Source organism: Oncorhynchus keta, chromosome 6 (genome assembly GCF_023373465.1).
Source record: "Oncorhynchus keta strain PuntledgeMale-10-30-2019 chromosome 6, Oket_V2, whole genome shotgun sequence".
In the NCBI taxonomy this organism is placed as follows: domain Eukaryota; kingdom Metazoa; phylum Chordata; class Actinopteri; order Salmoniformes; family Salmonidae; genus Oncorhynchus; species Oncorhynchus keta.
Genome location: NC_068426.1, coordinates 2,114,641 through 2,136,822, shown reverse-complemented (window position 1 = coordinate 2,136,822; position 22,182 = coordinate 2,114,641). Strand labels below are relative to the sequence as shown.

At 42.6% G+C, this 22,182-nt stretch overlaps 1 protein-coding gene across 5 annotated transcripts in view; it reads right to left on the bottom strand.

Annotated features, from left to right (window-relative positions):
- Positions 1-22,182, bottom strand: part of LOC118383109 (cell adhesion molecule 2-like) — an 884,842-nt gene that overhangs the window by 229,879 nt on the left and 632,781 nt on the right. For all 5 annotated transcript variants that reach the window (XM_052520137.1, XM_052520141.1, XM_052520139.1 and 2 more), the window contains one exon: positions 20,408-20,557. In XM_052520137.1, the coding sequence (XP_052376097.1) occupies positions 20,408-20,557 (150 nt within the window). The remainder of the gene's footprint in view (positions 1-20,407; positions 20,558-22,182) is intronic.

Genomic DNA, 22,182 nt, shown 5'->3' with positions numbered 1-22,182 from the left:
GACTATTGTACAGACTGACTGACCCACTGACTGGTAGAGGGGTACCAGGACTATTGAATAGACTGACTGACTCACTGACTGGTAGAGGGGTACCAGGACTATTGAATAGACTGACTGACTCACTGACTGGTAGAGGGGTACCAGGACTATTGAATAGACTGACTGACTCACTGACTGGTAGAGGGGTACCAGGACTATTGAATAGACTGACTGACTCACTGACTGGTAGAGGGGTACCAGGACTATTGAACAGACTGACTGACTCACTGACTGGTAGAGGGGTACCAGGACTATTGAACAGACTGACTGACTCACTGACTGGTAGAGGGGTACCAGGACTATTGAACAGACTGACTGACTCACTGACTGGTAGAGGGGTACCAGGACTATTGAATAGACTGACTGACTCACTGACTGGTAGAGGGGTACCAGGACTATTGAACAGACTGACTGGCTCACTGACTGGTAGAGGGGTACCAGGACTATGGAACAGACTGGCTGACTCACTGACTGGTAGAGGGGTACCAGGACTATTGTACAGACTGACTGACTCACTGACTGGTAGAGGGGTACCAGGACTATTGAACAGACTGACTGACTCACTGACTGGTAGAGGGGTACCAGGACTATTGTACAGACTGACTGACTCACTGACTGGTAGAGGGGTACCAGGACTAATGAACAGACTGACTGACTCACTGACTGGTAGAGGGGTACCAGGACTATTGAACAGACTGACTGACTCACTGACTGGTAGAGGGGTACCAGGACTATTGAACAGACTGACTGACTCACTGACTGGTAGAGGGGTACCAGGACTATTGCATAGACTGACTGACTCACTGACTGGTAGAGGGGTACCAGGACTATTGTACAGACTGACTGACTCACTGACTGGTAGAGGGGTACCAGGACTATTGAATAGACTGACTGACTCACTGACTGGTAGAGGGGTACCAGGACTATTGAATAGACTGACTGACTCACTGACTGGTAGAGGGGTACCAGGACTATTGAATAGACTGACTGACTCACTGACTGGTAGAGGGGTACCAGGACTATTGAATAGACTGACTGACTCACTGACTGGTAGAGGGGTACCAGGACTATGGAACAGACTGACTGACTCACTGACTGGTAGAGGGGTACCAGGACTATTGAACAGACTGACTGACTCACTGACTGGTAGAGGGGTACCAGGACTATTGAACAGACTGACTGACTCACTGACTGGTAGAGGGGTACCAGGACTATGGAACAGACTGACTGACTCACTGACTGGTAGAGGGGTACCAGGACTATGGAACAGACTGACTGACTCACTGACTGGTAGAGGGGTACCAGGACTATGGAACAGACTGACTGACTCACTGACTGGTAGAGGGGTACCAGGACTATGGAACAGACTGACTGACTCACTGACTGGTAGAGGGGTACCAGGACTATTGAATAGACTGAGACTCACTGACTGGTAGAGGGGTACCAGGACTATTGAATAGACTGAGACTCACTGACTGGTAGAGGGGTACCAGGACTAATGAACAGACTGACTGGCTCACTGACTGGTAGAGGGGTACCAGGACTATTGAATAGACTGAGACTCACTGACTGGTAGAGGGGTACCAGGACTATTGAATGGACTGACTGACTCACTGACTGGTAGAGGGGTACCAGGACTATTGAACAGACTGACTGGCTCACTGACTGGTAGAGGGTACCAGGACTATGGAACAGACTGACTGACTCACTGACTGGTAGAGGGGTACCAGGACTAATGAATAGACTGACTGACTCACTGACTGGTAGAGGGGTACCAGGACTATTGAACAGACTGACTGACTCACTGACTGGTAGAGGGGTACCAGGACTATTGAACAGACTGACTGACTCACTGACTGGTAGAGGGGTACCAGGACTATGGGACAGACTGACTGACTCACTGACTGGTAGAGGGGTACCAGGACTAATGAATAGACTGACTGACTCACTGACTGGTAGAGGGGTACCAGGACTATTGAACAGACTGACTGACTCACTGACTGGTAGAGGGGTACCAGGACTATTGAATAGACTGACTGACTCACTGACTGGTAGAGGGGTACCATGACTATGGGACAGACTGACTGACTCACTGACTGGTAGAGGGGTACCAGGACTAATGAATAGACTGACTGACTCACTGACTGGTAGAGGGGTACCAGGACTATTGAATAGACTGACTGACTCACTGACTGGTAGAGGGGTACCAGGACTAATGAATAGACTGACTGACTCACTGACTGGTAGAGGGGTACCAGGACTAATGAACAGACTGACTGACTCACTGACTGGTAGAGGGGTACCAGGACTATTGAACAGACTGACTGACTCACTGACTGGTAGAGGGGTACCAGGACTATTGAATAGACTGACTGACTCACTGACTGGTAGAGGGGTACCAGGACTATTGAACAGACTGACTGACTCACTGACTGGTAGAGGGGTACCAGGACTATGGAACAGACTGACTGACTCACTGACTGGTAGAGGGGTACCAGGACTAATGAACAGACTGACTGACTCACTGACTGGTAGAGGGGTACCAGGACTATGGAACAGACTGACTGACTCACTGACTGGTAGAGGGGTACCAGGACTACGGAACAGACTGACTGACTCTGACTCACTGACTGGTAGAGGGGTACCAGGACTATTGAATAGACTGAGACTCACTGACTGGTAGAGGGGTACCAGGACTATTGAATAGACTGAGACTCACTGACTGGTAGAGGGGTACCAGGACTAATGAACAGACTGACTGGCTCACTGACTGGTAGAGGGGTACCAGGACTATTGAATAGACTGAGACTCACTGACTGGTAGAGGGGTACCAGGACTATTGAATGGACTGACTGATTCACTGACTGGTAGAGGGGTACCAGGACTATTGAACAGACTGACTGGCTCACTGACTGGTAGAGGGGTACCAGGACTATGGAACAGACTGACACACAAGCATGAAAACAAACACATACACACACACACACACCTCCACCTCCATTATCATCTCCACAGGTATAACTACACAGTGCAGTAGTCATGGGTAGCACTGCGATCACAACTCTCAAATCTACTACTGATAATTGAGCAAGTCTGCAGGGAGGCTACTGGGAAAGGGATTGTGTGTGTGTGCTTGTCATACACAAGTACACTCTCGCAATTTCACACACACATATACACAAACAGGCGAGAGTACAGCTGAAGGTACATATCCTTTGTCTCGATAACTCTCTGTCTGGTCATCAGGTAACTCTCTCTCTGCTCCACAGATAACTCTCTCTGCTCCACAGATAACTCTCTCTGCTCATCAGATAACTCTCTCTGCTCATCAGATAACACTCTCTGCTCATCAGATAACTCTCTCTGCTCCACATATAACTCTCTCTGCTCCACATATAACTCTCTCTCTGCTCCACAGATAACTATATCTCTGCTCCACAGATAACTCTCTCTCTGCTCCACAGATAACTATATCTCTGCTCCACAGATAACTCTCTCTCTCTGCTCCACAGATAACTCTCTCTCTGCTCCACAGATAACTCTCTCTCTCTGCTCCACAGATAACTCTCTGTCTCTGCTCCACAGATAACTCTCTCACTCTGCTCCACAGATAACTCTCTCTCTGCTCATGAGAGCAACACATTAGCTCTTCAGGCAAAGCATAGAGGAACTGGATATGGAGAGGACAAATATACCACACAGTAACATCTGTGCACCAATGCACCATAACTAATGCACATAACTAATGCACAATATTCTAATGTATTATAACTAATGCACCATAACTAATGCACCATAACTAATGCACCATAACTAATGCACAATATTCTAATGTATTATAACTAATGCACCATAACTAATGCACCATAACTAATGCACATAACTAATGCACAATATTCTAATGTATTATAACTAATGCACAATAACGCATGTATTATAACTAATGCACCATAACTAATGCACCATAACTAATGCATTATAACTAATGTATTACAACTAATGTATTATAACTAATGCACCATAACTAATGCACCATAAAAAATGCACCATAACTAATGCACCATAACTAATGCATATAACTAATGCATTATAACTAATGCACCATAACTCATTTATTATAACTAATGTATATAACTAATGCACCATAACTAATGTATTATAACTAATGCATATAACTAATGCACCATAACTAATGCACCATAACTAATGTATTATAACTAATGCACCATAACTAATGTATTATAACTAATGCACCATAACTAATGTATTATAACTAATGTATTATAACTAATGCACCATAACTAATGTATTATAACTAATGTATTATAACTAATGTATTATAACTAATGCACCATAACTAATGTATTATAACTAATGCACCATAACTAATGCACCATAACTAAGGCACCATAACTAATGCATTATAACTAATGCACCATAACTAATGCACCATAACTAATGCATTATAACTAATGCACCATAACTAATGCACCATAACTAATGCACCATAACTAATGTATTATAACTAATGTATTATAACTAATGCACCATAACTAATGTATTATAACTAATGTATATAACTAATGTATTATAACTAATCCACCATAACTAATGCATTATAACTAATGCACCATAACTAATGCACCATAACTAATGTGTATTATAACTAATGTATATAACTAATGTATTATAACTAATCCACCATAACTAATGTATTATAACTAATGTATTATAACTAATGTATTATAACTAATGTATTATAACTAATGTATTATAACTAATGTATTATAACTAATGTATTATAACTAATGCACCATAACTAATGTATTATAACTAATGTATTATAACTAATGTATTATAACTAATGTATTATAACTAATGTATTATAACTAATGTATTATAACTAATGTATTATAACTAATGCACCATAACTAATGCATTATAACTAATGTATTATAACTAATGTATATAACTAATGTATTATAACTAATATACCATAACTAATGTATTATAACTAATATACCATAACTAATGTATTATAACTAATGTATTATAACTAATGCACCATAACTAATGCACCATAACTAATGCACCATAACTAATGCACCATAACTAATGTATTATAACTAATGTATTATAACTAATGTATTATAACTAATGTATTATAACTAATGTATTATAACTAATGCACCATAACTAATGCACCATAACTAATGTATTATAACTAATGTATTATAACTAATGCACCATAACTAATGCACCATAACTAATGTATTATAACTAATGCACCATAACTAATGCACCATAACTAATGTATTATAACTAATGCACCATAACTAATGCACCATAACTAATGCACCATAACTAATGTATTATAACTAATGCACCATAACTAATGCACCATAACTAATGTATTATAACTAATGTATTATAACTAATGCACCATAACTAATGCATTATAACTAATGTATTATAACTAATGCACCATAACTAATGCACCATAACTAATGCACCATAACTAATGTATTATAACTAATGTATTATAACTAATGTATTATAACTAATGTATTATAACTAATGCATTATAACTAATGTATTATAACTAATGCATTATAACTAATGTATTATAACTAATGCACCATAACTAATGTATTATAACTAATGCATTATAACTAATGCACCATAACTAATGTATTATAACTAATGTATTATAACTAATGCACCATAACTAATGCACCATAACTAATGCATTATAACTAATGTATTATAACTAATGCACCATAACTAATGTATTATAACTAATGTATTATAACTAATGTATTATAACTAATGTATTATAACTAATGTATTATAACTAATGCACCATAACTAATGCACCATAACTAATGCACCATAACTAATGTATTATAACTAATGCACCATAACTAATGCACCATAACTAATGTATTATAACTAATGTATTATAACTAATGCACCATAACTAATGCATTATAACTAATGTATTATAACTAATGCACCATAACTAATGTATTATAACTAATGCATTATAACTAATGTATTATAACTCATGTATTATAACTAATGTATTATAACTCATGCACTATAACTAATGTATTATAACTAATGCATTATAACTAATGTATTATAACTAATGTATTATAACTAATGCACCATAACTAATGTATTATAACTAATGTATTATAACTAATGCACCATAACTAATGCACCATAACTAATGTATTATAACTAATGTATTATAACTAATGTATTATAACTAATGTATTATAACTAATGCACCATAACTAATGCATCATAACTAATGTATTATAACTAATGTATTATAACTAATGTATTATAACTAATGCACCATAACTAATGCATTATAACTAATGTATTATAACTAATGTATTATAACTAATGCACCATAACTAATGCACCATAACTAATGCATTATAACTAATGTATTATAACTAATGTATTATAACTAATGCACCATAACTAATGCACCATAACTAATGCATTATAACTAATGTATTATAACTAATGTATTATAACTAATGTATTATAACTAATGCACCATAACTAATGCACCATAACTAATGCACCATAACTAATGTATTATAACTAATGCATTATAACTAATGTATTATAACTAATGTATTATAACTAATGCACCATAACTAATGCACCATAACTAATGCATTATAACTAATGCACCATAACTAATGTATTATAACTAATGCACCATAACTAATGCACCATAACTAATGTATTATAACTAATGTATTATAACTAATGTATTATAACTAATGTACCATAACTAATGTATTATAACTAATGTATTATAATTCATGTATTATAACTAATGTATTATAACTAATGTATTATAACTAATGTATTATAACTAATGCACCATAACTAATGTATAAAAACTAATGCATATCACTAATGGGGCGGCAGGGTAGCCTAGTGGTTAGAGTGTAGAGGCGGCAGGGTAGCCTAGTGGTTAGAGCGTAGAGGCGGCAGGGTAGCCTAGTGGTTAGAGCGTAGAGGCGGCAGGGTAGCCTAGTGGTTAGAGCGTAGAGGCGGCAGGGTAGCCTAGTGGTTAGAGTGTAGAGGCGGCAGGGTAGCCTAGTGGTTAGAGCGTAGAGGCAGCAGGGTAGCCTAGTGGTTAGAGTGTAGAGGCGGCAGGTAGCCTAGTAGTTAGTGTGTAGAGGCGGCAGGGTAGCCTAGTGGTTAGAGCGTAGAGGCGGCAGGTAGCCTAGTGGTTAGAGTGTAGAGGCGGCAGGTAGCCTAGTAGTTAGTGTGTAGAGGCGGCAGGGTAGCCTAGTGGTTAGAGCGTAGAGGCGGCAGGGTAGCCTAGTGGTTAGAGCATAGAGGCGGCAGGGTAGCCTAGTGGTTAGAGTGTAGAGGCGGCAGGGTAGCCTAGGGGGGTGTGTTCGCTAAACACAACATTACCAACAGCATGCAAGGCAGTACCTAAGAGAGAAATGGAGGGCCATTCAGCAGGTTCATCGGACACCGTGCCAAGGAGAGAACAAGGGGGTGTGTTCAGGTTTAGAAGCAGAGAACAAGGGGTGTGTTCAGGTTTAGAAGCAGAGAACAAGGGGGTGTGTTCAGGTTTAGAAGGAGAGAACAAGGGGTGTGTTCAGGTTTAGAAGCAGAGAACAAGGGGTGTGTTCAGGTTTAGAAGGAGAGAACAAGGGGTGTGTTCAGGTTTAGAAGCAGAGAACAAGGGGTGTGTTCAGGTTTAGAAGCAGAGAACAAGGGGTGTGTTCAGGTTTAGAAGCAGAGAACAAGGGGTGTGTTCAGGTTTAGAAGGAGAGAACAAGGGGTGTGTTCAGGTTTAGAAGCAGAGAACAAGGGGTGTGTTCAGGTTTAGAAGCAGAGAACAAGGGGTGTGTTCAGGTTTAGAAGGAGAGAACAAGGGGTGTGTTCAGGTTTAGAAGCAGAGAACAAGGGGTGTGTTCAGGTTTAGAAGCAGAGAACAAGGGGGTGTGTTCAGGTTTAGAAGCAGAGAACAAGGGGTGTGTTCAGGTTTAGAAGCAGAGAACAAGGGGGTGTGTTCAGGTTTAGAAGCAGAGAACAAGGGGTGTGTTCAGGTTTAGAAGCAGAGAACAAGGGGTGTGTTCAGGTTTAGAAGCAGAGAACAAGGGGTGTGTTCAGGTTTAGAAGGAGAGAACAAGGGGTGTGTTCAGGTTTAGAGGCAGAGAACAAGGGGTGTGTTCAGGTTTAGAAGCAGAGAACAAGGGGTGTGTTCAGGTTTAGAAGCAGAGAACAAGGGGTGTGTTCAGGTTTAGAAGCAGAGAACAAGGGGGTGTGTTCACTAAACACATTATCAGCAACACAGTGCAAAGCACAGTGGCAAAGGATAACACAACAATACCAACACTATGACAACGCACAACAATACCAACACTATGACAACGCACAACAATACCAACACTATGACAACGCACAACAATACCAACACTATGACAACGCACAACAATACCAACACTATGACAACGCACAACAATACCAACACTATGACAACGCACAACAATACCAACACTATGACAACGCACAACAATACCAACACTATGACAACGCACAACAATACCAACACTATGACAACGCACAACAATACCAACACTATGACAACGCACAACAATACCAACACTATGACAACGCACAACATAACAACTCTGTGCCAAGGAAAGGAGTTAGAGGCAGAAGCTAGTAAACAAGCGAGGGACAGTGTGTATGAGGAAGGAGGATGAGGGGAAAATTGTAATTATGGAGCGAGAGGCGCCAAGTTTATGTCTGAATGAAACACCTGGAGAATTATACCGGATTATACCACTAATGTTCTCCTGCCTCTCCTCGGTGTGGAGGTGTGTGTGTGTGTGTGTGTGTGTGTGTGTGTGTGTGTGTGTGTGTGTGTGTGTGTGTGTGTGTGTGTGTGTGTGTGTGTGTGTGTGTGTGTGTGTGTGTGTGTGTGTGTGTGTGTGTGTGTGTGTACAGTATATGTGTGTATGCATATGTGTATGTGCGTGTCTGCTTGCAAGTGTCTGTGTTTTTGTGTGATAGTGTGTTGATGTGATTATATGGATTTAGTATTCAAATCAAATCAAATCAAATGTTATTTGTCACATACACATGGTTAGCAGATGTTAATGTGAGTGTAGCGAAATGCTTGTGCTTCTAGTTCCGACAATGCAGTAATAACCAACAAGTAATCTAACTAACAATTCCTAAACTACTGTCTTATACACACAAGTGTAAAGGGATAAAGAATATGTACATAAGGATATATGAATGAGTGATGGTACAGAGCAGCATAGGCAAGATACAGTAGATGGTATCGAGTACAGTATATACATATAAGATGAGTATGTAAACAAAGTGGCATAGTTAAAGTGGCTAGTGATACATGTATTACATAAAGATACAGTAGATGGTATTGAGTACAGTATATACATATGAGATGAGTATGTAAACAAAGTGGCATAGTTAAAGTGGCTAGTGATACATGTATTACATAAGGATGCAGTCGATGATATAGAGTACAGTATATACGTATGCATATGAGATGAATAATGTAGGGTAAGTAACATTATATAAGGTAGCATTGTTTAAAGTGGCTAGTGATATATTTACATCATTCCCATCAATTCCCATTATTAAAGTGGCTGGAGTTGAGTCAGTGTCAGTGTGTTGGCAGCGGCCACTCAATGTTAGTGGTGGCTGTTTAACAGTCTGATGGCCTTGAGATAGAAGCTGTTTTTCAGTCTCTCGGTCCCAGCTTTGATGCACCTGTACTGACCTCGCTTTCTGGATGATAGCGGGGTGAACAGGCAGTGGCTCGGGTGGTTGATGTCCTTGATGATCTTTATGGCCTTCCTGTAACATCGGGTGGTTTAGGTGTCCTGGAGGGCAGGTAGTTTGCCCCCGGTGATGCGTTGTGCAGACCTCACTACCCTCTGGAGAGCCTTACGGTTGAGGGCAGAGCAGTTGCCGTACCAGATACAGCCTGCCAGGATGCTCTCGATTGTGCATCTGTAGAAGTTTGTGAGTACTTTTGGTGACAAGCCGAATTTCTTCAGCCTCCTGAGGTTGAAGAGGCGCTGCTGCGCCTTCTTCACGATGCTGTCTGTGTGAGTGGACCAATTCAGTTTGTCTGTGATGTGTATGCCGAGGAACTTAAAACTTGCGACCCTCTCCACTACTGTTCCATCGATGTGGATAGGGGGGTGTTCCCTCTGCTGTTTCCTGAAGTCCACAATCATCTCCTTAGTTTTCTTGACGTTGAGTGTGAGGTTATTTTCCTGACACCACACTCCGAGGGCCCTCACCTCCTCCCTGTAGGCCGTCTCGTCGTTGTTGGTAATCAAGCCTACCACTGTTGTGTCGTCCGCAAACTTGATGATTGAGTTGGAGGCGTGCGTGGCCACGCAGTCGTGGGTGAACAGGGAGTACAGGAGAGGGCTCAGAACGCACCCTTGTGGGGCCCCCGTGTTGAGGATCAGCGGGGAGGAGATGTTGTTGCCTACCCTCACCACCTGGGGGCGGCCCGTCAGGAAGTCCAGTACCCAGTTGCACAGGGCGGGGTCGAGACCCAGGGTCTCGAGCTTGATGACGAGCTTGGAGGGTACTATGGTGTTGAATGCCGAGCTGTAGTCGATGAACAGCATTCTCACATAGGTATTCCTCTTGTCCAGATGGGTTAGGGCAGTGTGCAGTGTGGTTGAGATTGCATCGTCTGTGGACCTATTTGGGCGGTAAGCAAATTGGAGTGGGTCTAGGGTGTCAGGTAGGGTGGAGGTGATATGGTCCTTGACTAGTCTCTCAAAGCACTTCATGATGACGGAAGTGAGTGCTACGGGGCGGTAGTCGTTTAGCTCAGTTACCTTAGCTTTCTTGGGAACAGGAACAATGGTGGCCCTCTTGAAGCATGTGGGAACAGCAGACTGGTATAGGGATTGATTGAATATGTCCGTAAACACACCGGCCAGCTAGTCTGCGCATGCTCTGAGGGCGCGGCTGGGGATGCCGTCTGGGCCTGCAGCCTTGCGAGGGTTAACACGTTTAAATGTCTTACTCACCTCAGCTGCAGTGAAGGAGAGACCGCATGTTTTCGTTGCAGGCCGTGTCAGTGGCACTGTATTGTCCTCAAAGCGGGCAAAAAAGTTATTTAGTCTGCCTGGGAGCAAGACATCCTGGTCCGTGACTGGGCTGGATTTCTTCCTGTAGTCCGTGATTGACTGTAGACCCTGCCACATGCCTCTTGTGTCTGAGCCGTTGAATTGAGATTCTACTTTGTCTCTGTACTGACGCTTAGCTTGTTTGATAGCCTTGCGGAGGGAATAGCTGCACTGTTTGTATTCGGTCATGTTACCAGACACCTTGCCCTGATTAAAAGCAGTGGTTTGCGCTTTCAGTTTCACGCGAATGCTGCCATCAATCCACGGTTTCTGGTTAGGGAATGTTTTAATCGTTGCTATGGGAACGACATCTTCAACGCATGTTCTAATGAACTCGCACACCGAATCAGCGTATTCGTCAATGTTGTTATCTGACGCAATACGAAACATATCCCAGTCTACGTGATGGAAGCAGTCTTGGAGTGTGGAGTCAGCTTGGTCGGACCAGCGTTGGACAGACCTCAGCGTGGGAGCCTCTAGTTTTAGTTTCTGTCTGTAGGCAGGGATCAGCAAAATGGAGTCGTGGTCAGCTTTTCCGAAAGGGGGGCGGGGCAGGGCCTTATATGCGTCGCGGAAGTTAGAGTAACAATGATCCAAGGTTTTTCCACCCCTGGTTGCGCAATCGATATGCTGATAAAATTTAGGGCCACATGGTCAGGAGTTCTTACTGTCTGAAATCCTCTCCAATCCTAGACGGGACTAGTTTAAAGCCCTGAGAGAACAGACTAGTTTAAAGCCCTAAGAGAACAGACTAGTTTAAAGCCCTAAGAGAACAGACCAGTCTAAATCCCTAAGAGAACAGACTAGTTTAAAGCCCTGAGAGAACAGACTAGTTTAAAGCCGAGAGAACAGACTAGTTTAAAGCCCTGAAAGAACAGACTAGTTTAAAGCCCTGAGAGAACAGACTAGTTTAAAGCCCCGAGAGAACAGACTAGTTTAAATCCCTGAGAGAACAGACTAGTTTAAAGCCCTGAGAGAACAGACTAGTTTAAAGCCCTGAGAGAACAGACTAGTTTAAAGCCCTAAGAGAACAGACCAGTTTAAAGCCCTGAGAGAACAGACTAGTTTAAAGCCGAGAGAACAGACTAGTTTAAAGCCCTGAGAGAACAGACTAGTTTAAAGCCGAGAGAACAGACTAGTTTAAAGCCGAGAGAACAGACTAGTTTAAAGCCCTGAGAGAACAGACTAGTTTAAAGCCCTGAGAGAACAGACTAGTTTAAAGCCCTAAGAGAACAGACTAGTTTAAAGCCCTGAGAGAACAGACTAGTTTAAAGCCGAGAGAACAGACTAGTTTAAAGCCCTGAGAGAACAGACTAGTTTAAAGCCCTAAGAGAACAGACCAGTCTAAATCCCAGAGAGAACAGACCAGTTTAAAGCCCTGAGAGAACAGACTAGTTTAAAGCCGAGAGAACAGACTAGTTTAAAGCCCTGAGAGAACAGACTAGTTTAAAGCCGAGAGAACAGACTAGTTTAAAGCCCTAAGAGAACAGACTAGTTTAAAGCCGAGAGAACAGACTAGTTTAAAGCCCTAAGAGAACAGACTAGTTTAAAGCCGAGAGAACAGACTAGTTTAAAGCCCTGAGAGAACAGACTAGTTTAAAGCCGAGAGAACAGACTAGTTTAAAGCCCTGAGAGAACAGACCAGTGGTGTTTCCACCAAACTGACTTGTTGCGGATAAAAATCAATGTTGATGACATAGTGCACACAAAATGTGTTTTTCCACTTAATACCTCATGCACTGAATAATGTGTAAATCATCATATTTTCAACTCTACCGATTGCTTTGTCACAAAGAAATGTTGATGTTAAATAGCAAATGTGCCTACTCTGTCTTGGAACCTGCACTCTAGCCAACAGCTTGCAGATACAGTCTGGGTAGGCTAGCAGTGGCATGGAATCATGGATACCAAAGGAAGCCTTGTTTTCCCACAAAAAATGTACAAAGAAAAAATGGAAAAAACATTTTAAAAAATCCTCTTTTTTATAATGCTCCTTTAATTTGCAAGAGGCTGAATGTGTCTCACCGGAGAACGCATCCGCGAGAGGGAAACTGTCACGCCTTGGTCATTGTATCTTGTGTTTTTGTTATATGTTTGGGTAGGCCAGGGTGTGACATGGGTTTATATGTTGTATTTCGTATTGGGGTTTGTATTAATTGGGAGTGTGTATTATTAGGGGTGTGTCTAGTTAGGCTTGGCTGCCTGAGGCGATTCCTAATTGGAGTCAGCTGATTCTCGTTGTCTCGGATTGGGAACCGTATTTAGGCAGCCTGAGTGCACGTTGTAGTTCGTGGGTGATTGTACCTGTCTCTGTGTTAGTCACCAGATAGGCTGTAATTAGTTTCACTCGTTTGTTGTTTTCTTCTTCAGTTATTTCATGTACCGCATTTTCTTCATTAAAAGTCATGAGTAACCTACACGCTGCATTTCGGTCTGACTCTCTTCAAACAACAGACGAAGTTCATTACAGAAACAGCATCTCTCTGTCTCTGTATGTGTAGCCCATCTATCTGATGCTGTCTGGGCAAAAGAGCGTTACCTTTGTACCGTGTCGTGGAAATTTCCTCTATTTACCAAATCATGGGAGCAAACCACACACACAAGTCAGAGTTAGTTATAAAAGTCCATCTTTAATTATATGAGCTCTATCACAATCCTGTGACTCTCAGATAAATTCAGTGTCTCTCAATGAATTCTCTGAGAGCCCCCTTACAATGCAACTGAGATCCTTTAATAGCAAAGAACACACATAGTCAGACAGCATAGACATAATTCATCGTTCAGCTTTGTCTCCTTTCTCAAACCCCAGAACCATAAACCAATCCTCCATATCAACAGGCATATATCAAATTGTAATTTAGATACAACCAACCCTAAATACAACCAATCCTGGACAAACTCACGGAGAGGAGAATGAGGCTATAGGTTAAGATAAAAGGGAGCATGAGAATGATTCCAGACACTGCCACCCTTCTTTCCCCACTAGAGAAAAGTAGGGAGTAAAAGATATGTTTACACATGATGACACTTTGACCTCTCCCCTCTCTGCGGCCCATGCAACTTAGTCTTGACATAGAACAGATAACTGCAACCTCGCCACAGTATTATACAAAAATACCATTCTGATGAGAAGTAACTTACACACATTTGATGAAATATAAAACATCTTACATATGTTACCAACAAATTCTGAATCTTCCACGACAGCCGCCCGTAGCATTGAATGCAAGGGAAGCCAGCGAGTATTGGGCCTACCTTGAAAAAAATACGAAAAAATATAATAATAGCCAATCAGCGTTGAGCTAAACTGAACGAGCTCAACTGTGATTGGTCCTGGCGAAAAATAGAAGAAAAAAAAAAGTGTCATGGAAAGCCATTTTTGGATTTGTCTTCACTCCAATCAAATCACACTGAGAACATCATGTCATTGACAGAAACAAGTTGAATTGTTGCATCTCCGTTGTGTTGTTGTTTTCCGGTGTCTAGCTAGCTGGCTCTAAAACGGTCCCTTTCCTAAATTAGCCATGGATGGAGAGATAAGAGATTTAGACTTGTGGTTTTACTTATTTCTCCGTGTACTGGCCAATGACTATGACGGCGAATCTGATCAAACCATACATGTATACATTGAGGATGGAAGTTCAATATGTAGCTAGATGTAAAAGCCTAACGTTAACTGGCTAACATTGCCCATGAAAGGAAGTTAGGCTAACGAGCAAGTGTTTTAGTCAGGTAGCCAAGGACAACAACAAAAATAAAAGTGTGTACTGTATGACAGAGACCGTTTAGACAACACGACAATGGCAGAATGTTGGCGTTTCTCTACCAGTAGGGTGAGTCACCACGACAATGGCAGAATGTTGGCGTTTCTCTACCAGTAGGGTGAGTCACCACGACAATGGCAGGATGTTGGCGTTTCTCTACCAGTAGGGTGAGTCAACACGACAATGGCAGGATGTTGGCGTTTCTCTACCAGTAGGGTGAGTCAACACGACAATGGGAGGATGTTGGCGTTTCTCTACCAGTAGGGTGAGTCACCACGACAATGGCAGAATGTTGGCGTTTCTCTACCAGTAGGGTGAGTCACCACGACAATGGCAGAATGTTGGCGTTTCTCTACCAGTAGGGTGAGTCAACACGACAATGGCAGGATGTTGGCGTTTCTCTACCAGTAGGGTGAGTCACCACGACAATGGCAGGATGTTGGCGTTTCTCTACCAGTAGGGTGAGTCAACACGACAATGGGAGGATGTTGGCGTTTCTGTCTTGGTCTTTAGTTCACTGTGTCTAATTGTCTTGGTCTTTAGGCCACTGTGTCTAATTGTCTTGGTCTTTAGGCCACTGTGTCTAATTGTCTTGGTCTTTAGGTCACTGGGTCTTCTAATTGTCTTGGTCTTTAGGTCACTGGGTCTTCTAATTGTCTTGGTCTTTAGGTCCTATATATCACAAGTATCTCTATAACAGCTTATAGAGCAAAACAATGCAATTATCACAACATGACCCCAAAAAAATTCAGGCTTGGCTTCCTCTGTGATTTTACCCAAACACACACTACAGGAGGAGATTATTACCATGGATTTTTGTTTGTTTGTTGTCAAAAAGCAGTCAAGCATCGATCCTCATGTCACCAGAATAAGACGCTCGATCACCATCAAGCTCATCACCATGACCACACAGCCATCCAATCTCCGTAGACAAACACTGGCAGTAGAACGGGCCTCACTGATGAGCTCAGTGACTTTCAGGATGACAACTTTCCAAACAAGTCAGTTTGTCAAATTTCTGACCTGCTAGTAGCCGCCCGCCTCCCCTGGGTGTCAACTGTAAGAGCTGTTATTGTGAAGTGGCAAGGTCTAGGAGCAACAACGGCTCCGCCTTGCAGTGGTAGGCCACACAAGCTCCGAGAACGGGACCGGCGTGTGCTGAAGAGTGTAGCATGTAAATATCGTCTGAGTCCAAACGGCCTCTGGAAGCAACGTTAGTGAAAAAAACTGTTCTTAATGATGTAAAGCTCGCCACCCCCCATTGGTCTCTGGAGTGACGAATCACGCTTCACCATTTGGAAGTCCGACGGACAAATCTGGGTTTTGGCGGCTGCCAGGAGAGTGCTACCTGCCCAAATGCATAGTGTCAACTGTCAAGTTTGGTGGAGGAGAAATAATGGTCTGGGGATGTTTTTTATGGTTCAGTCTGGTCCCCTCCGGTGAAAGGAAATCTTAACCCTAGAGCATACAATGACATTCTAGACGATTCTGTGCTTCCAACTTTATGGCAAATGTGGTTTGTAGAAAAAGGTGTGGAAGAACTTGGCTGGCCTGCACAGAGCCCTGACCTCAATCCCATCGAACACCCTTGAGATCATTTGGAATGCCGACTGCGAGTCAGGACTAATTGCCTCAACATCAATGCCCAACCTCACTAATGCTCTTGCGGCTGAAAGGAAGAAAATCCCTGCAGCAATGTTCCAACATCTAGTGGAAAGCCTTCCCAGAAGGAGGCTGTTATAGCAGCAATGTTCCAAAATCTAGTGGAAAGCCTTCCCAGAAGAGTGGAGGCCGGTATAGCAGCAATGTTCCAAAGTCTAGTGGAAAGCCTTCCCAGAAGAGTGGAGGCCGGTATAGCAGCAATGTTCCAAAGTCTAGTGGAAAGCCTTCCCAGAAGAGTGGAGGCTGTTATAGCAGCAATGTTCCAACATCTAGTGGAAAGCCTTCCCAGAAGTGGAGGCTGTTATAGCAGCAATGTTCCAACATCTAGTGGAAAGCCTTCCCAGAAGAGTGGAGGCTGTTATAGCAGCAATGTTCCAACATCTAGTGGAAAGCCTTCCCAGAAGAGTGTAGGCTGTTATAGCAGCAATGTTCCAACATCTAGTGGAAAGTCTTCCCAGAAGAGTGGAGGCTGTTATAGCAGCAATGTTCCAACATCTAGTGGAAAGTCTTCCCAGAAGAGTGGAGGCTGTTATAGCAGCAATGTTCCAACATCTAGTGGAAAGTCTTCCCAGAAGAGTGGAGGCTGTTATAGCAGCAATGTTCCAACATCTAGTGGAAAGCCTTCCTAGAAGAGTGGAGGCTGTTATAGCAGCAATGTTCCAACATCTAGTGGAAAGCCTTCCCAGAAGAGGTGGAGGCTGTTATAGCAGCAATGTTCCAACATCTAGTGGAAAGCCTTCCCAGAAGAGTGGAGGCTGTTATAGCAGCAATGTTCCAACATCTAGTGGAAAGCCTTCCCAGAAGAGTGGAGGCTGTTATAGCAGCAAAGGGGGGATACACTCCATATTAATGGCGATGATTTTGGAATGAGATGTTTGACGAGCAGGTGTCCACATACTTTTGGTCATGCAGTGTACTTCGATATGATGATCAATATTTGACCACGAAGCCATTTCCACTGCCATTTCTCACATAATACATTTTACCGACACAAACAGATAATCTAATATTAAAGAAGTCTTCCAATATTCTGAAGTCTCGGGGCATTGCTCGCCTGAGGTAGAGTACCTTATGAAAAGCTGTTGACCACGCTTTCATGATGTCTATAGTATTCTCTCTGGTCTGCAGTCTGGTTTCCGCTCAGGTTATGGATGTGTCACTGCAACCTTAAAGGTCCTCAATGATGTCACTGTTGCCCTTGATTCTAAGCAATGGTGTACTGCTATTTGTATTGACTTGGCCAAAGCTTTTGATACGGTAAACCATTCCATTCTTGTGGGCCGGCTATGGAGTATTGGTTTCTCTGAGGGGTCTTTGGCCTGGTTTTCTAACTACCTCTCTCAAAGAGTGCAGTGTATGAAGTCAGAAAATCTGCTGTCTCAGCCACTGCCTGTCACCAAGGGAGTACCCCAAGGCTCGACCCTAGGCCCCACGCTCTTCTCAATTTACATCAACAACATAGCTCAGGCATTTATATGCAATCTTATACTCAGCTGGCCCCTACACGGGTTTTTATGTTAAACGCTCTACAACAAAGCTTTCTTAGCGTCCAACAAGCTTGCTCTCTGCCCTTAACCTTGTTCTGAACACCTCCAAAACAAAGGTAATGTGGTTTGGTAAGAAGAATGCCCCTCTCCCCAAAGGTGTGATTACTACCTCTGAGGGTTTAGAGCTTGAGGTAGTCACCTCATACAAGTACGTGGGAGTATGGCTAGACAGTAGACTGTCCTTCTCTCAGCACATATCAAAGCTGCAGGCTAAGGTTAAATCTAGACTTGGTTTCCTCTATCGTAATCGCTCCTCTTTCACCCCAAACTAACCATGATTCAGATGACCATCCTACCCATGCCATCCTACCCATTATAGATCGGCAGGTAAGGGTGCTCTCGAGCGGCTAGATGTTCTTTACCATTCGGCCATCAGATTTGCCACCAATGCTCCTCATAGGACACATCACTGCACTCTATACTCCTCTGTAAACTGGTCATCTCTGTATACCCAACGCAAGACCCACTGGTTGATGCTTATTTATAAAACCCTGTTAGGCCTCACTCCCCTCTTATCTGAGATATCTACTGCAGCCCTCACCCTCCACATACAAACATCCGTTCTGCCAGTCACATTCTGTTAAAGGTCCACAAAGCACATACATCCCTGGGTCGCTCGTCTTTTCAGTTCTCTGCAGCTAGCGACTGGAACGAGCTGCAACAAACACTCAAACTGTTATTGTCTCTACCTTCTTGCCCTTTGTGCTGTTGTCTGTGCCCAATAATGCTCATACCATGTTGTGTTGCTACCATGTTGTTGTTATGTTGTGTTGCTACCATTATGTATTGTCATGTGCTGCTCTGTTGTTGTCTTAGGTCTCTCTTTATGTAGTGTTGTGTTGTCTCTCTTGTCGTGATGTGTTTTGTCCTATATTGATATTATTATTTACTTATATACAGTTGAAGTCAGAAGTTTACATACACTTAGGTTGGAGTCATTAAAACTCGTTTTTCAACCACTCCACACATTCCTTGTTAACAAACTATAGTTTTAGCAAGTCGGTTAGGACATCCACATTGTGCAAAATCACACAAGTAATTTTCCAACAATTGTTTACAGACAGATTATTTCACTTATAATTCACTGTATCACAATTCCAGTGGGTCAGAAGTTTACATACACAAGTTGACTGTGCCTTTAAACAACTTGGAAAATTCCAGAAAATCATGTCATGGCTTTAGAAGCTTCTGATAGGCTAATTGACATAATTTGAGTCAATTGGAGGTGGACCTGTGGATGTATTTCAAGGCCTAACTTCAAACTCAGTGCCTCTTTGCTTGACATCATGGGAAATCAGCCAAGACCTCGGAAAAAAAAATTGTAGACCTCCACAAGTCTGGTTCATCTATTCCAAACGCCTGAAGGTACCACGTTCATCTGTACAAACAATAGTACGCAAGTATAAACACCATGGGACCATGCAGCCGTCATACCGCTCAGGAAGGAGACGCGTTCTGTCTCCTAGAGATGAACGTACTTTTGTGGGAAAAGTGCAAATCAATCCCAGAACAACAGCAAAAGCACCTTGTGAAGATGCTGGAGGAAACAGGTACAAAAGTATCTATATCCACAGTAAAAAGTCCTATATCGACATAACCTGAAAGGCCGCTCAGCAAGGAAGAAGCCACTGCTCCAAAACCACCATAAAAAAGCCAGACTGCGGTTTGCAACTGGTCCCAGAACCATCTGTATATAGCCTCGTTATGTTATTTTATTGTGTTACTTGTTATTATTTTTTACTATTGTTTGGTAAATATTTTCTTAACTGTTCTTGAACTGCATTGTTGGTTCAGGGCTAGTAAGTAAAGCATTTCACAGAAAATGTCTACACCTGTTGTCATCGGCACATGTGACAAATAAAGTTTGCTTTGATTTGAAAAGATCCCAACATGTCCAACGAACAGATCATCTGTTGGCATTTATCACTTTTTAAACGAAACCTCCTATTTCCATCACAATTGGTAATAATATTATTTTTATACGGTTTGACTTTACTCGCATAGAAACTGTGGATGGAAATGTGGATAGTGTCTCACTAGGATAAACGTTGATTTTATTTGACTGAGCATCGTGGGTTCAATCCCAGGTCTTGGTACTCGTTTAAAAAAAAGAAAAATATTGCGAAGAAGAAGGCATATAGTGACGTCTTGGGGACCTGGACAAACGTGGAATATTGCAGTCTATCTTTAGTGATCTCGTTGCTCTTACCTTTCTTGTCTCCGAAGAACAGTGTCTGCTGTGCCGGGTTAGACCACTGGAGGGAAGTTTGGTCGTTGTACTCTACCCTGCAAGTCATGTTGGTCGTCCCCCCCTCTGTTACTGTCTGATTCTGGACCAAGGGTTGCTGCCCTGATGACCCTGGGGAGAGAGAGGAGAGAAGACAGGGAGAGAGAGGAGAGAAGACAGGGAGAGAGAGGAGAGAAGACAGTGAGAGAGAGGAGAGAAGACAGGGAGAGAGAGGAGAGAAGGAGAGAGGAGAAGACAGGGAGAGAGAGGAGAGAAGACAGGAGAGAGAGAGAGAGAGAGAAGACAGGGAGAGAGAGGAGAGAAGACAGGAGAAGACAGAGAGGAGAGAAGACAGGTGAGAGAGAGAGGAGAGAAGACAGGGAGAGAGAGGAGAGAAGACAGGGAGAGAGAGGAGAGAAGACAGGGAGAGAGAGGAGAGAAGACAGGGAGAGAGAGGAGAGAAGACAGGGAGAGAGAGGAGAGAAGACAGGGAGAGAGAGGAGAGAAGACAGGGAGAGAGAGGAGAGAAGACAGGGAGAGAGAGGAGAGAAGACAGGGAGAGAGAGGAGAGAAGACAGGGAGAGAGAGGAGAGAAGACAGGGAGAGAGAGGAGAGAAGACAGGGAGAGAGAGGAGAGAAGACGGGGAGAGAGAGGAGAGAAGACAGGGAGAGAGAGGAGAGAAGACAGGGAGAGAGAGGAGAGAAGACAGGGAGAGAGAGTAGAGAAGACAGGGAGAGAGAGGAGAGAAGACAGGGAGAGAGAGTAGAGAAGACAGGGAGAGAGAGGAGAGAAGACAGGGAGAGAGAGGAGAGAAGACAGGGAGAGAGAGTAGAGAAGACAGGGAGAGAGAGGAGAGAAGACAGGGAGAGAGAGGAGAGAAGACGGGGAGAGAGAGGAGTAAATATGACAAACCATCATTTGTAGCGTAAGATTCATTGGGTTTAGTATGGGTAAACATTATTGCTATCAGAAGACAAATGCAGTTCTTCCAATCTAAGAGAGATTGTTGTAGTTTTGTGCCAGCATCAAACCTTTTCAACGTTGAAGTTTTGATTTCCAAATACAGTATGTGTAGACAGTATACCCTGTAATTGCATAGAATGCTTCTATTCCTCTATACTGTAGCCTACATGGTTTAGTGTTCTACATGGTTTAGTGTTCTACACCGTCATGGTTAAGTGTTCTACATGGTTTAGTGTTCTACACCGTCATGGTTCAGTGTTTTACATGGTTTAGTATTCTACATGGTTTAGTGTTCTACATGGTTTAGTGTTCTACACCGTCATGGTTCAGTGTTCTACATGGTTTAGTGTTCTACATGGTTTAGTGTTCTACATGGTTTAGTGTTCTATATGGACATGGTTTAGTGTTCTACATGGTTTAGTGTTCTACACCGACATGGTTCAGTGTTCTACATGGTTTAGTGTTCTACACTGACATGGTTCAGTGTTCTACATGGTTTAGTGTTCTACATCGGCATGGTTTAGTGTTCTACATGGTTTAGTGTTCTACACCGGCATGGTTTAGTGTTCTACATGGTTTAGTGTTTTACATCGGCATGGTCTAGTGTTCTACATGGTTTAGTGTTGTACATGGTTTAGTGTTCTACATAGACATGGTTTAGGTTTCTACATGGTTTAGCATTCTACATAGTTTAGTGTTCTACATGGTTTAGTGTTCCACATGGCTTAGTGTTCTACACCGACATGGTTTAGTGTTCTACATAGACATGGTTTAGTGTTCTACATAGTTTAGT